The sequence below is a fragment of the Dasypus novemcinctus genome, chromosome 26 (assembly GCF_030445035.2).
Source record: "Dasypus novemcinctus isolate mDasNov1 chromosome 26, mDasNov1.1.hap2, whole genome shotgun sequence".
Classification (NCBI taxonomy): domain Eukaryota; kingdom Metazoa; phylum Chordata; class Mammalia; order Cingulata; family Dasypodidae; genus Dasypus; species Dasypus novemcinctus.
Genome location: NC_080698.1, coordinates 34,469,137 through 34,482,737, shown reverse-complemented (window position 1 = coordinate 34,482,737; position 13,601 = coordinate 34,469,137). Strand labels below are relative to the sequence as shown.

Here is a 13,601-nt window from a genome sequence, read left to right as displayed (position 1 = left end):
GCATTTTTGAAACCATGAAGTCTTGGAACTTCAAGACGACCTCTGGAATTTATTCAACCTTACAGGCATTCTCTGAAGAGCAAAATTCTTGAACAGCTTATTTATTTACTTATTTATTTATTCCCACCCCCTCATTGTTTGCTTTTGCTCTGTTTGTTGTGCGCTTCTCTCCCCTTCCCCCCACCACCGGTTGTGTCTATCTGCTGCGTCTTCTTTGTTCGCTTCTGTTGTTGTGAGCGGCATGGGAATCTGTGTTTCTTTTCATTGCGTCATCTTGTTGTGTCAGTTCTCCATGTGGGCAGCGCCATTCCTGGGCAGGCTGCACTTTCTTTCGTGCTGGGTGGCTCTCCTTACGGGGCACACACCCCTGCGTGGCACAGCACTCCTTGCGCACATCAGCACTGCGCATGGGCCAACTCCACATGGGTCAAGGAGGCCCGGGGTTTGAACCGCGGACCTCCCATGTGGTAGACGGACGCCCTAACCACTGGGCCAAGTCCACCACCCTGGTCATCTTATTAGGAGGCACCAGGTAACTGAACCCGGAACTTCCTATTTGGAAGGGAGGCGCCTAATTGCTTGAACCAGCTCCATGCCCTGCTTTGTTGTGTTTCCATTATGTTTTCCTCCTTGTGTCTCTTGTTGTGTCAGCTCACTGTACCTGCCCGTCATGTCAACTCGCTATCTTGCTTGTCTTCTTTAAGAGACACTGGAAATTGAACCCGGGACCTCCCATGTGGAAGACAGGAGCTCAATTGTTTGAGCCACAGCTGCTTCCCTGAACAGCTTTTTAAGAGTCAAGGGCAATACTTAAACATTATCTTTGATTACTTAGATTATTTATAGAATATTTGGAAGGCAAGTAACTTGAGAAGGATAGAAATTGTGTTGTCATTACTTTGCTTTAATTTTTAGTTTTAAAGCCCCTGTTTATCTGGTACTCTTACTTGCAGAAAAGCTTTGTTATTATAAAATCCATGGAAAGTAGACAGGAACTTGTCTCTGGTATCTCTCCATTAGTAAAGCAATTATTTTTCTGTAGCCATGAACAAATCTTAATTCTCAGAGACTAATACTCAGACACTATTTGAGTAAATGGACATTTCCTTTATTTTTAAGTGACTTTAACTCTTTTCTCCAAAACAAAGGTTGAATCTGCATGGAATATCAGAAAATTGAGTCCAACACTGTGCTGGTTTGAGGTATGATTACCAGTTGGAATTGTTTAGATTTTGTTTGTTGAGAGAGTTATTTTTTTGTGGTTGTTGTTCATTTTGGGTAACTCAAGCAATTCCTTGACTTTTTAAAGTGGAAGCATCAATGTACAAATTTTTCCATTGTTTTAATAAAATTCTGATTCCATTTGTTACTCTTATTCTAATCATAGTATACTAATGAAGTTAATTAAGTAGGGTATTTTGGTAGCTGGGGACGTTTGGAGAAAGAATAGGGACAAGGTTTTGGGGGGAGATGCCGGGGATGGAGTTTGAGGCATGTTTGTAAGTGGCTTATATTGGGGCTCAGAGCTGCTACTTACTGATCATCAGGGACTGTGCTAAGCAAGTTTCCTATATTACCTCATCTATTTCTTTCAGTAGGTCTATGAGGTAGATACTAATGATATGTTACAGGTGAAGAAATTTCAATCATATAGTTGAATAATTTGTCTTAGGTCCTGTAATTGGTATAAAAGGATGGCATTTATAAATTTGCTAGTTTTGAACAAACTTCTATATAAAACAGTATTTAAAAGTAGATGCTTTTTTAAAAAGCGTCAGTTTAAACATTGATAATTGAATCATCAATGAAGACAAAAAAAATAGATGTTTCTCTTTTCCAGCTTAAATCCTAAATATAGTACCTTCTAAGTTGTAAAATCAAGTTTGTTTTATGACATCACTTTTTTCAAGTAATAGTTAAGATATAAATAGGAACATCATCAAATTTTACTTCTCCAAGAATGGCCCAGAGACCAACAGCCTTGGCTGGGAGCTGGGAGTGAGAATCTCAGCCCCATCCCAGACCCCTGAATCAGAATGAGAATCTGTGATAAGACCTCCAGGTGATTCGTGTGCATTAAAACTGGAGAAGCCATACTCTCTAGGCTTCTTTTGGCTTTTACAGATTACCATGATCAGCATAGAACATAGGAACTGGTTTTTGTAATAATTACATCGATTGCTTATGTTTAAAGCAAAGCAGGTAGTGGGTAGATAATTTCATTAATTCTGTTTTTAAAAATATGCATGAAAATTCACCAGTTTATGATTTGATTTTGAAAGCTTTAATTTGCTTTTTGAGATAATTTAGAATTGGCAGACAGGTTAATTGCTTATTTTGAACTTTTATAAGCATTTCGGTTTTTTTGCCAGATTTTTTTAAGTTCAAATTCTTTTTAGATAGAAGCTATTTTTTTGGCCAATAATTATATTCTTAATCAGATCTCTCATAGTGTTAAGAATAAGAAATTTTATGATGCTCCCTTAGTACTATTTTTATATTTTAAGTTTTACATATAGTTTACATTTTTTATACTTTGCTTATCAAGCAAAAGTTTAAAAAATATTTTTTTTCTAGAAAATCGCCTTACTCTTGTGTTTTCAGTAAGTTTCTCAGTTTGATACCATTTAAAATAAAACACTTTTTTCTTTCAGAAATCAGTAGTGGTGTTTTCTCTTTGATAAGTGACAACAAATTATTCAAGTCAATATCCTGTATTTGCTCATGCCAGAAGCAAAAATGAGGGGAAAAAGGGGGGGTTGATGGTATGGGAATAAGGCAGTGAACATACTTCACTAAAGAGTTCTACATTGTTTATTTGTGGTATCTTGAATAGTCCTGAAAGACAAAAACATGAAACATGTACCATTTTAAAATGTCCTTTATATGCATCTGTTTTTTGTTAATGCCAGGTGTTTTAGGTTATTATTTGTAATTCTTAAAAGACTTAAAAATATTCTTGCTACTTTTTTACTTTTTTTTACTTATGATTTTTTAAAATTTCCCAAGTATTTTTAAAATTAAAGTTAATAGATCACAAGAAATGTTACATTAAAAAACATAAAAAAAACAAAAAACATAAGAAGTTCCCATGTAACCCACTCCCCACCCCCCCACCACATCATTTTTGTAAATTATATTTTTTGAAGATATATATGTCACAAAAAAAATGTTACATTAAAAAATATGAGGTTCCTGTACACCCCTCACCCCCCCACCCCACTCCTCCCACCCCAAAAACCTCACCCATTACACTTTTTACTTTAAGAAGCATTTGTAATAGGCTGCTATAGAGTGAGAAATTACAGACCAGAATTGACCATTTTATTGTAATGTGTACAAAAAGGGTCTTGTTTCATGGTTATATATTTCTCTTCTACTTGGCTTCTGGGGTTTCTACTTGATGATGCAAACTTACAGTTTTTTAATGGAAAATAGGTTCACATCTCATTCTGTGCTTTTGTTTGTAACATATTTTATGGAAATTTACTTATTTAAATGGCACTTCACAGACTTGGACTAATGTTCATGAAATCCTGGTGTCTTTTGGAAGAAGAGTTTTATCCTACCCACTTTATCGCCATTTCAAGCTGGTAATGAAAGTCTACAGAGATACTATAAAGATACTGCAACTAGGTAAGACCTTATCTGGGAGTGTAAAAAGTTGTCAGTTTTCAGCGCGTGACTATGTAATCATGAATTTTGTTTTTCTTTCTATGTAAAAAAGTAATGAAAACCATCCACAATCCAACCACTTATCCCCAGGTATACAAAGTAATAATCCTTCTCTAGAGATATATAAGCAGATAGAGAAGAGTGGTCCTCTTTTTTGAGGAGGGCGGGGAGGGTAAATAGTGAAGGCACTCACAGTCTTCCTAATGTTTTTCATATAGTGGATTGCATCAGTCAGTATTTCTTGAACATCTGTAATTTTCTAGGTTCTATGCTAAGACAGTGGACCTAATAATAAATGATAGATAATCCCCCTGGTTTACAGTTTTGTGATGGAGACATGATGAATAAGCAAGCAATTCCAATATCAAGTGGGAAGTAGCCGTTACTCTGGGAACACTTAGGAGGAGTCACCCGATCTAGACTTGGGATGTGAGGAGAGGCTTTCCAGAGAGAGGCACAACGAAGCTCAGAGGCCCTTTGACTATTACTAAATCCAACCTGAAAAGGCAAATACCTGCTAGCTTAAAGGATGTGGAAAATTCCAAGCTCCGAAAAAAATTCCAAAGAGCCCATAACAGCATCATTGGAATAACTATATAATTTCCAAGAATATGACTTTGAAGGGGGCAACAGTCATTTGTATGTGTTAGTTCTGGCACATTTATTTAAAAATCGCTTTCAGTACTAATGGTCATTTCTTATATTCTCCCCTGGGGGAAGTCTCATTATTCCTTTGTCCTTAGATAAATGTGCTTCTAGGGGTTTAGTTTTCAGACTTTGGGATAAGAAGAGGAAAGAAAGGAAATTCTTCTTCCCTCTATATCCAGGGACTTTGTTGCCTCAAAGGGGGAAATCACATCTCTAATGTTTTGTCCCATTAGAGGTGTGCCTCATTTTTTCCTTTGCCTTCTGTTTAACCTGTATAGCTTTGTGGCCCTGGGCATGGCGGTGGTGGTAGGGGTCATATTTGAAGTAGATTCTCTTAAAGTAGACATTCGTTGTAAAAATGAACCATTGCTGGGGAGCAGATGTAGCTCAAGTGGTTGAGTGTCTGCTTCCCACATGGGTTCAGTCCCCAGTGCCCCCCCAAAACAACAACAACAGCAACAGCAAGCAAACAAATGAAAAAACCAACTGAGGAAACCGATGTGGCTCAGCGGTTGAGCGCCAGCTTCCCACGTATGAGGTCTGGGATTCAATCCTTGGTCCTAGTACCTAAAAAAAAAAAAATGAAAGATGCCAGCTGGCTTAGAATAACTATAATTTATTTTGAGGGATTGTTGATTATAGGCTAGCAGAACTGAAACCATTAAGAAATCTATCTTTAACTTAACAGTGGGAAACTGTTTTGTTTCTTTGCATGTTATTTCTTCTTGCCTTCCATTCAAGATATTTCTTGAATTGCTAAAATTACCTTGAAAAATCAATCTACTATAAATGACTGATTGTTGAGCTTGAGGAGTAATCAGTTCCACATTGCAATTAATTTCTTGTGTAAGTCATGGTAGATTATCTGGGCATTATTTGTAGATTTAAATGGTGAGAATGCAGTTTGCAGTTGTCCTATTACATCCTGGCTGCCAGATGGAAAACAGTGGCAAAGCACACATGCACATGTGCACACACACATACAAACTACTACTTGTTGCTTTTTATTCTGGGGAATACTCTGGTTCCCTGGATTTTTATTTGAAAAGTAATCAGTTCCATGATTGCATGACCAAAAATAAATTTGATTGCTTTGACTTGCACTGTAATGAATTACTTCAACAGTTTTAGGAGGTCAAAATTAAAGTTTAGACTTAACTTTTCATCATTATCAATCTAACAAGAAATAGTCTTATCAGCTGTGCTATGATAGCAACAGAAATTTGAATTAATACACTGGAAGCCTCTCTGAAAATGAATCTGAACACTCTATAAACCATGCACAGTATGTTCTGTGGCTAGCTTGGGTTATTGCTAGTTAGTGCTGAAATAGAAGACTGTATTGTCTAGAATTTATGCCATAAGCTAAATTCTTACAATGAGGATTGTACAAATACATGTGGATGTGTTTGTACAAGTGGATGGCCCAGGGATACCCTTATTGCCTCTAAAGAGTTGCGTTTGTTTGGACAATCCATAAGTTAAGTGGGGGTAGCTCTGGTTTGGCATTTAATGTTTTCCAAGAATGAATTTATGCCTACTTATAATTTGAAATGCAACCACAGAGATCACACTTTTTATTGTTAAGGTCAGTATAGTGCTTCCGTAGTTGAAAGAAATAAATAACTCTTTCCCCAAAAGAAATACTGATCTTATATAGAATGAGCTTCCAAAACCAATGTAGGAATGCTTCAGTCTATAGTATATTTTATAAGCACTGATTGACTAAGATCTGAATTTCCAAAGAGCCATGAATTTGCTTTACCTGACTTCACCATATCCCTTATAAAGTTTCTTTACTAGGCTTTTGGCTGTTTTCAGTATTATATTCCTTATCCCACTGCCTCCCCTCCTAAAGATGGTACGTTCTCTCACTGTTGCTGTTTGTTTAACCCAGACTCCTGTAAGGGCAGGACCTCCTGCTCTGCCCCCTAAGTCCCGTGGCAGTGCTTCGCTTAGGGTCTTGTACGTGCAGCCGCTCTCTCTCTGACCTTGGGGCACTTGCTCGTCCCCCTTTCATTCCCCTGTCCCTGTCTTGCACCAGCTTTGACTCCTGTCTCCTTGTTCCATTCTTTGCAGTAAGAGTGGATAGAATCCTTCATGGAAGCATCATTTTACTGCTATTAATCAACTGAAAATAGAAAAGGGATCGAAAGAGAACAGGTTTTCTAATAAATCTTTAGAAGTTTTTTTCTACTTAGAAGTGACGTAGTTGAATACTTGCTTATACATTACACAATTTACTGATTTATTATAAATTGCAATTTATTTGTCCTATCTACATTTCATTAATCTTTATAAAGGTATCCCTCTTCCTACTCCTGTTTTTGCTCAATTTTTTAAAAATTATTTATTTAATTTTTTATTTCTGCCCCTCCTTGTCTTGCTCTTGCTGTCTGCTCTCTGTGTGTGCTTCTGTGTCAGCGTGCCTTCTCTTTAGGCAGTATCAGGAACTGATTCTGGGACCTTCCAGAATGGGAGAGGCTCTCAATCTTTTGTGCCACCTCAGCTCCCTGGTCTGCTGCATCTCTTATCGTCTCTCCTCTATGTCTCTTTTTGTTGCATCATCTCGCTGCGCCCGCTTACTGCATGGACCAGCGCCCTGCATGGGCCAGCTCTCCACTCAGGCCAGCTCACCACGCAGACCAGCTTGCCTTCACCAGGAGGCCCTGGGAATCTAACCTGGATCTGCCATATGGTAGATAGGAGCCTAATCGCTTGAGCCACATCCACTTCTCTCAATTACTGAACAGATAATAATACTATAACTCTTATATTGAAAGGGCTGAACATGATGGCGTGGACAGGAAAAATCGACTTAATCTTTTCTTCCAGTTCCACCTTTGGAATAATGGGCAGGTGCCTGTAACTCTTTCTGCCCCTTTTAGATGACAAAAAGTTCTCTTACCACTTCTAGACAAGAGGAGTCTAATTTCAGTACTTAGTATACCTTCTTTGACCTTTATTAAAAAAATAAATCTTCCCTTCCCCGGCTCAGGCCCGCCCCAGATGTGGGGAGAAAGGCTCCTGGTGGTTCCAGGAAGCAGCGCCTGCTTCCAGAGCGGCCCCGTCCTCGGCGTCCCCACGGTCTGCTCCCTCCAGCTCCTGGGTGCTGGCTTTTATGTGGGTCAGCCACCCGGCTCGGCACCCACAGTCTCCAGAGCATGCAAGCAGACTGGCCGAGGGCCTCTTAAAACCTCCTTTCTCTTGGTTGACAATGACAGGAAAGCCTCCCTCCCTCCCTCCAAACAGGAGGGGTGGTAGGAAAGCCCATAGTACCCAGCAACTTCATCCGAAGAGATTTTCTTTTCCTTCTTGTCCTTCGGCTCCTGGAGGTGAACATTGGGCTAAGAGATCACAAAACAGTTTTCAGTTGCTCTCTGCAAGTCAGTGCAGGGAGTTCAGCATCTCTTTTTAAACTGAAGGGACACTTGAAAAATATTTTGTCCTTTGTGAGCCTTACTGGAAATGACTCCGAAGAAGTCCTGCTTTAATATGCTAGTACGTAATAATAACCTCAGCTGCTGTGTATGGGCTGCTGTATGTCCACACATTATCAGTTCTTTAGGTACACTATGGCATTTTCTCTTTTCTGCATTCCTGAGCTGCAGAGTTCATTACCCCCATTTTACAGGCTGAAGATAGGCTCAGAGAAGCTAAGTCCCTTGCCCAAGGTCATGTAGCAGTGGTTGATAGAGCCTGGAGTTGACTCCAGGTCTGTCTGACTCAAAGTCTGTGCCCTTCCCCATATGGAACTAGTTATAAATGAAATTATGGGAAGTTTGGGGTTTGCTTCAGAATAATATAGAGTGGGTTGGGGGAATGCAGGCAGGATACAGACCAAACCAGGTTGGCCATGAATTGATAATTGCTGAAGCTGGGTAATGAGTACACTGGAATTCAGTGTACTGCTCTATTTCTGTACAAGTTGAGATTGTCCTGTGTAAGAAGTCATCTTTTCAAAAGAATCTGGGCCCTTTGCCACTATGCTATACTTCTATGTTCCAAATTTAAATTTATTCATCATTTTGTGGAAAACAGTGTAATTGTCATTTTGACAATTGTATAAACTATATTTTAGTTAATAAAACACAGGCATTTGAAATTAGTAGTTTTGTTTTTTTTTGTCTTTTAAGGCTGATAGAAACTCACTGTTCTTCCATTTGAAGTCTGATGAATAGTAACTACATGGCAGGCCCTAACCAAAAAACAGCTTTCAGGAGAATAGTTATCTTCACCACTTAAAAGCCACTTTTACTTCAGATAATTAATAGCCCTATATATCAGTCATTAACTGGCTCAATAATCAGTTTTCCAAAAGTGACCATTTTATTAACTTCTGTAGATTTAATAACACCATCAATGTGAAACAAAAGAAAAGAGGCATAACACCAAGTGCAGGGCAGGGCTGATTTTTTTAAGAAAACGGCTTTTCAGGAATTTGAGGTGCAGCAGGTGTATTGTGTGTGAGCTCTGAATTCTCATGAAACCTTGAAGATGAATTTGTTCTTAGCATTTAAATTCTTTTTATTCCAGAGTCAGTTTAATACATGCTTCTTTTTATTGAATTATAGAGGTGATTACCCAAAACTTGGAAACCAAAAAGATGAAATCACTGGGACTTTCCATTGAGGACAATTATCTATATTTAATTTTTGTACATTCCCAATTCTGGCCACAGATATTACACAGCTATCCAGTATTGTTTTGTTTTGGTTTTTTAAATTTCATTTGTTTTAAGTATCTCAAAGGAGATGTACAGAGAGTACAAAAATAAAACCAGGGCAACTGACCTATGCTTAAGTCATTTGAGACATGTAAGTTCCTACAGAGCAGAGGCTCTACCTTCTTTGACTTCCTATTCTCAGCTTCTACCACAGTTCTCTTGGGCTCTCAAGTACTTGTTCATTGGCTGATAAGTTCATCTGTTAATTTATTCCTTCAACAGATATTTTCAGTACTACTATAAATGTGCAAAGTTTCCTCCCCCTACCCCCATGGCCTTCTTGTCTGTTTGCTCATTGTTTATGCTCATTGTTGTGCTCATTGAGTCTGCTTTTTGTGCGTTTTTTTTCTAGTTTTTTGTATTTTGGGGTTTTTTTTTTTTACTTATTGTCTGCTCGTTGTCTGTTTGTTTTTTCTTTAGAGGCTCCAGTAACCAAATCCAGGACCTCCCATGCGGGAAGTGGGCATTCAGTGCTTGAGCCACCTCTGATCCCTGCTGGTTTGTTTTTGCTTGTTGTCTGCTCATTGTTTGCTCACTGTCTTGCTCATTGTCTGCTTGCTGTTTGTTTGTCTTCTTTAGGAGGCACTGAGAACCAAACCTGGGACTTTCCATGTGGGAGGTGGGTGCTCAACTGCTTGAGCCACATCTGCTCCCCGCAAAGTACCCTTTAATATAAGATGAATTAGACCATATTTGGGAGGGCATCAAGAACATAAGATGCATGGTAGACAGTGGTGAGTACCTTACAAGAAATGCAGATTAAGTCATTCAAAAAGGGAAAGATAATGGTTCACCAGGGGTTCAGGGAAAACTTTGTGGAGGGTGTGGGATTTGAATTGGGACTTGAAGGATGGAGAAAGTGTTCCAGGCCTTGTGAGTGGACAGCATGAGGAAGTTGATGGAATAGCACGGTTTTATCAATGAAAAAAATTTTTTGGAACCAGATAATGGAAACACCATATGCTTATAAAAGTAGTTGACAGTTTTTTTCATATTAGAGTTAACTGGTCACCAGCATTTATTTCTTTACTTCTTTAATGTTATCATTTAATTCCTCACTCCCCATCCAAGAGATAATTCTTACTTTCCACTTTTCCCACATCTTCTAAATTGTTCTTGAACTTTTTTAATTTATTATTTAATTCCCCATAGCAATCAATATATTTCTAAAAACTGAACAATAATAGTACTTTTGGGAAATTTAAACATGGAATTCAAGTCAAATTTTGAAGTGCTGTCTGTACCTGTTTTTGCTGACCACTTTTATGCCAACTAATCCAAGAAAGGAGAGCGCTGCAGAGGACAGCAGGAGTTGCTCCTGGAAAGCGTGGACTGCAGCTGAAATGCTAGAGAGGCAGAGTCCCGACTGAGCCCTTGCTCATCCTTGGCCTTGCTCTCCTTGTATTCTCCTTCCACGAGGCAAAGCCAAGTCCTTTTACTCTTGTCTATTCCTCAGAGTCCAACTCTATAGTCCTGATCTCTTAAATTCCCACATTCTTCCCACTTACGTATTTCCTTTATTCCCCAGAGCATTTTTTAGGTTTATATATACCTCTGTGGAGAAGAATATTCTATTTGAGCATATACATTAAAGGGGAAAAATCAAGTTCTAATTGTCTCTATAGAATCCTCATTTTCTCCCTAATAATACTGTTAATCATTAAGTATTGTTAATCACTAAAGATTTTTAGACCACTATCATGGAAATTTCTAGGTTGCATTTATATATATATTTTTTAATTCTTTGTCCTAAAAAATACACTGTAGGGGCAATATTTCCTATGTGGTTTACAAATAATAAATTGTCACTTAATTGCCATGAATGAGTGACAGCTTGTGGTTATTTGGCTGCCAAAACAAAGCACTTAAAATACTTCTAAATGTCAGGTTTTTTTTTTTTTTTAAATTTGAGTTGTATAGTAGTGCCTGTCTGTAGGTGATGTCTGAAAATCAGCTGATCTCTGAAATAGTTACCTATATATAACCAGTTTAAATCTACATCAGATTTCCATACTGTTTATTTCAGAAAGGTTTTGTTAGTTTTTGTAGTTTCTCAACTAAACAATATAGAAAAAACTAGGAGATTAGTTATATGCTTTGATATTATGACTTTAAAAAAACTTTTAAAATGAATTAAAGTCAGTTTTGAGATTATTTTTATGGATATGAATCTTTATGGAATTTAACTTCAAGGTCTACTTTCTGTAAGTAAGAGTATCAAGGCAGGAGATTGTTATATATTTGTATGTAATTATAAAAATTTGACTACCAGGAATCAACGTCCTACTGCATATTAACATTGAGACCTAGATGAAGTAGATCGAATAATAATTTGTTATCTGGAAAACATGTAAGAATTATAATTATACAATTTAGAGTTACTTTAAGAAGTTAATATTGGAAAGTAACAAGGAAGTGAACGTGGCTCAACTGATAGAGCATCCGCCTGCCATATGGAGGGTCCAAGGTTCAAGGAGTGCCATGCCACATAGGAGCACCCCGCGTAGAGGAACCCCACGCACAAGGAGTCTGCCCCACAAGGAGAGCTGCTCCATGTGAAAAATGGGCAGCCTGCCCAAGGAGTGGTGCTGCACACACGGGTAGCTGATGCAGCAAGATGATGCAACAAAAAAGAGATGCAGTTTCCTGATGCCACCTGACAATGCAAGCAGACGCAGAACACACAGCAAATGGACACAGAGAGCAGACAACAATGGGGGGGGTTGGGGGCGGGTTGGGGGGATAGGGGCAGGGAAAGGGTAGAGAAGTAATAAAATCTTTGAAAAAGGAAAAAAATAACAAGTGCAGGCATTTATTCAACACTCACAACTCAAATCCTTTTTCTGTGCAAAGGTATTGCAAGGGTCTGAACCAGTGAGAGTTTTGATAAACAGGGCTTAGTCTTAGCTCTTCAAGAGTTTATTGTGTTACAGGAGTGAAGAGACAAAAGATAAGATATAAAGTGTAAGTATTTATAATATAAGATACAATAGAGAAAATGTCTTAACTGCTGCCCTTGTGCCAAATCTATCCTGTATAGCCCACAAACTAAGAATGATTTTACATTTTTTAATGGCCGGAAAAAAAAACTGCAAGAATACTTCCTGACGTGTGAAAATTACATGAAATTCAGATTTCAGGTCTAAAAGTAAAGTTCTATTGAAACACAGTCATGCTCATCCACTCATGTATTGTCTACGGCTGCTTTTGCGTTATAATGACAGGATCGCATGGTTGTTAAAAAAAGACTGGATGGTCTGCAAAGCTGAAAATATTTACTCTCTGGCTCTTTACAGATGAAAATTGCCAACATCTGCCTTAGGTATGTTACCGAGGATTGGAGGGGAGCCCCCTCATAGTGAGCCGAGGTCTTTGGCTGCCTTCCATCCCAAATACTGGCCAACATTGAATGGTAATTTCAGCCGTTTTCTCACTCCTCCCCACAGGAAGAGATGTAGCTGATCTCGTGGCTCACTTTACAGTAGGCCCCTCTGCATGGGGAGGAGCAAACTAAAGTGCCTGCTTGGTGGAAAAATGAATGAGGACGTAGGGTTTAAGAAAACAGGGAGCGATGAGCCTGAGTGACCTGGGGAGCACACGTGCCCCATCTGCAACCTGTTGTTGCCATGTGGACGTGCAGGATTGCCAACTTGGGGGACTTTTTAAAAGAAGTACTAAAGAGTCATCCCTAATATAGGAACATTTTTTTGTTTAAGTGTGAACAATGAATAATAAAAGATTTTAAATAATACTGTACAAGCTTGTCTTGAGAGCCCAAGTCAACCTGTGTAGAACCCCAGTTCTTTGTTTCTGTTCTAAAGTAAGCTGAGTGCCAGCCCGTCTTTCTCTTACCCCCTTGGTCTTGCCAGTTTCTAGCTGCCGCAGGGGCTTGAGACTATAGTTTTCAGCCCTGTGCCAGTTCTGAGATAAAATCAAGGGAAGAAGGTAGGGGATGTCCTGCTGCATTCTCTAAAGTAGCTATGACCACAAAGCCTTAAAAAAAAAAAAAGTCAGATCCCTTAACCCTCTTTTTTTTGTGTGTATATGTCTTTATTCATTTTTTTAATACTAATTAAAAAAATATGAGGTCCCCATATACCCCCCACCCCCCTCACCCCACTACTCCCCCCATAGCAACATTCTCCTCCATCATCATGAGACATTCATTGCATTTGGTGAATACATCTCCGAGCACCACTGTACCTCATGGTCAATGGTCGACATCATAGCCCACACTCTCCCACGTCCATCCAGTGGGCCATGGGAAGACCTACAATGTCTGGTAATCTGCAGCACCACCCGGGACAACTCCAAGTCCCGAAAATGCCTCCACATCTCGTCTCTTCCTCCCACTCCCTACCCCCAGCAGCCACCATGGCCACTTTCTCCACACCAATGCCACATTTTCTTCGATTACTAATCACAATAGTTCATGAATAGAATATCAGTAAGTCCACTCTAAATCCATACTCTATTCCTCCTTCCTGTGGACCTTGGATTGGTTGTGTTCATTCCGCATCTATGTCAAGAGGGGGCTCAGATTCCACATGGA

The 13,601-nt window shown here is 39.0% G+C and overlaps 1 protein-coding gene across 2 annotated transcripts in view; it reads left to right on the top strand.

Annotated features, from left to right (window-relative positions):
- SHQ1 (SHQ1, H/ACA ribonucleoprotein assembly factor) overlaps nucleotides 1-13,601 on the top strand; it is a 119,377-nt gene that overhangs the window by 45,727 nt on the left and 60,049 nt on the right. Inside the window, exons 8-9 of one of the 2 annotated variants that reach the window (XM_004456219.4) lie at nucleotides 1,149-1,202; nucleotides 3,513-3,636. The exons of the other annotated variant lie outside the window; for it this stretch is intronic. Of the exons in view, the coding sequence (XP_004456276.1) occupies nucleotides 1,149-1,202; nucleotides 3,513-3,636 (178 nt within the window). The remainder of the gene's footprint in view (nucleotides 1-1,148; nucleotides 1,203-3,512; nucleotides 3,637-13,601) is intronic. 2 annotated transcript variants of the gene reach the window in all.